At 32.4% G+C, this 1,829-nt stretch overlaps 1 protein-coding gene across 1 annotated transcript in view; it reads right to left on the reverse strand.

The window, feature by feature from the left end:
* The window catches only part of LOC111089124, a 24,319-nt gene that overhangs the window by 12,939 nt on the left and 9,551 nt on the right, over window positions 1–1,829 (reverse strand). Inside the window, exon 4 of the mRNA XM_022400983.1 lies at window positions 319–399. Coding sequence (XP_022256691.1) covers window positions 319–399 — 81 coding nt within the window. The remainder of the gene's footprint in view (window positions 1–318; window positions 400–1,829) is intronic.

Here is a 1,829-nt window from a genome sequence, read left to right on the forward strand (position 1 = left end):
ACCACAGGTAGTATCAAAACCCGGTTTCTAGCATTGTAAGTCGGAAGACATACCGCCGTACCACTGGGGGGCTTGATCTATGTCAACTGGTTTCAATTCTTTTCAAAAGATCACTTCATACAATTATGTTCATTCAGTAAGAAAGATTCTGCTATTTATTTTGTATAGAATGTCTAAGCTATAACTACCGAACTTCTTCACAATGAAGATCAATAGGTTTTAGTCACAAATTATTACGAACTTGTCCAGAAAAACTTTACTCAAGATTATAAATTGACATACAACTTCACTAATAAATGTCCCCAAAATAATACATACAATGGCTGTTGGAATTACTGGAGACTTTTCAGGCACTGGAGAGTCCAGAGCAGAAAACTCTAACACTGACTGGCCCAGTTGCTAAAATAAAAAAGTTATTCATTATTATGACTCAATTCACAAAACTATAGAAATATTAACTTTAGTTAACAAACTGTTAGAACAAAAAAGGTTATCACATAACTTATACAACTTCTTGAAAGGTCCTACAAGTCAGTTTCATACTGGAAAACACAACAATCCCAACTGTCAATCAATCTGTTATTTACAGGATTTGAACTAAAGACTGCTTACATTTCAAGTAAATGCTATACCAACTTAGCTAAAGGAATAACCACCTAGCGTTTCTAATACAGCAATTTCACATTTATTTAGTTAATGTATTTCCATTTCAATAAGTCGCTATATATTATAACAGATATCATTCTTATTAGATTCCAAAACTTTGGACACAAAAGCCTGAAAATTCTGAATGCGTTAACTTAAATGTAGGTTAAAATTAGAATACGTTTTCTTGTCTGTGTTATATCAAGAACATTTACTCAATGCTATTAACCATCCAATGATCATAACTTCCTGGTATGACATTGTCATTAACCAGTCTAATGATCACAACATTCTGGTAAAATATTGCTCATTAACCAGTCTAATGATCACAACATTCTGGTATAACATCGTCATTAACCAGTATAATGATCACAACATTCTGGTATAATATCACTCATTAACCAGTCTAATGATCACAACATTCTGGTAAAATATTGCTCATTAACCAGTCTAATGATCACAACATTCTGGTATAACATCATCATTAACCAGTATAATGATCACAACATTCTGGTAAAATATTGCCCATTAACCAGTCTAATGATCACAACATTCTGGTATAACATCGTCATTAACCAGTATAATGATCACAACATTCTGGTATAATATCACTCATTAACCAGTGTAATGATCACAACATTCTGGTATAATATCACTCATTAACCAATCTAATGATCACAATATTCTGGTATAACATCGTCATTAACCAGTCTAATGATCACAACATTCTGGTATAACATCGTCATTAACCAGTCTAATGATCACAACATTCTGGTATATCACTCATTAACCAGTCTAATGATCACAACATTCTGGTATATCACTCATTAACCAGTGTAATGATCACAAGATTCTGGTATAATATCACTCATTAACCAGTCTAATGATCACAAGATTCTGGTATATCACTCATTAACCAGTGTAATGATCACAAGATTCTGGTATAATATCACTCATTAACCAGTCTAATGATCACAAGATTCTGGTATAATATCACTCATTAACCAGTGTAATGATCACAACATTCTGGTATAATATCACTCATTAACCAGTCTAATGATCACAATATTCTGGTATAACATCGTCATTAACCAGTCTAATGATCACAACATTCTGGTATAATATCACTCATTAACCAGTCTAATGATCACAACATTCTGGTATAATATTGCTCATTAACCAGT

Source organism: Limulus polyphemus, unplaced genomic scaffold (assembly GCF_000517525.1).
Source record: "Limulus polyphemus unplaced genomic scaffold, Limulus_polyphemus-2.1.2 Scaffold5302, whole genome shotgun sequence".
Classification (NCBI taxonomy): domain Eukaryota; kingdom Metazoa; phylum Arthropoda; class Merostomata; order Xiphosura; family Limulidae; genus Limulus; species Limulus polyphemus.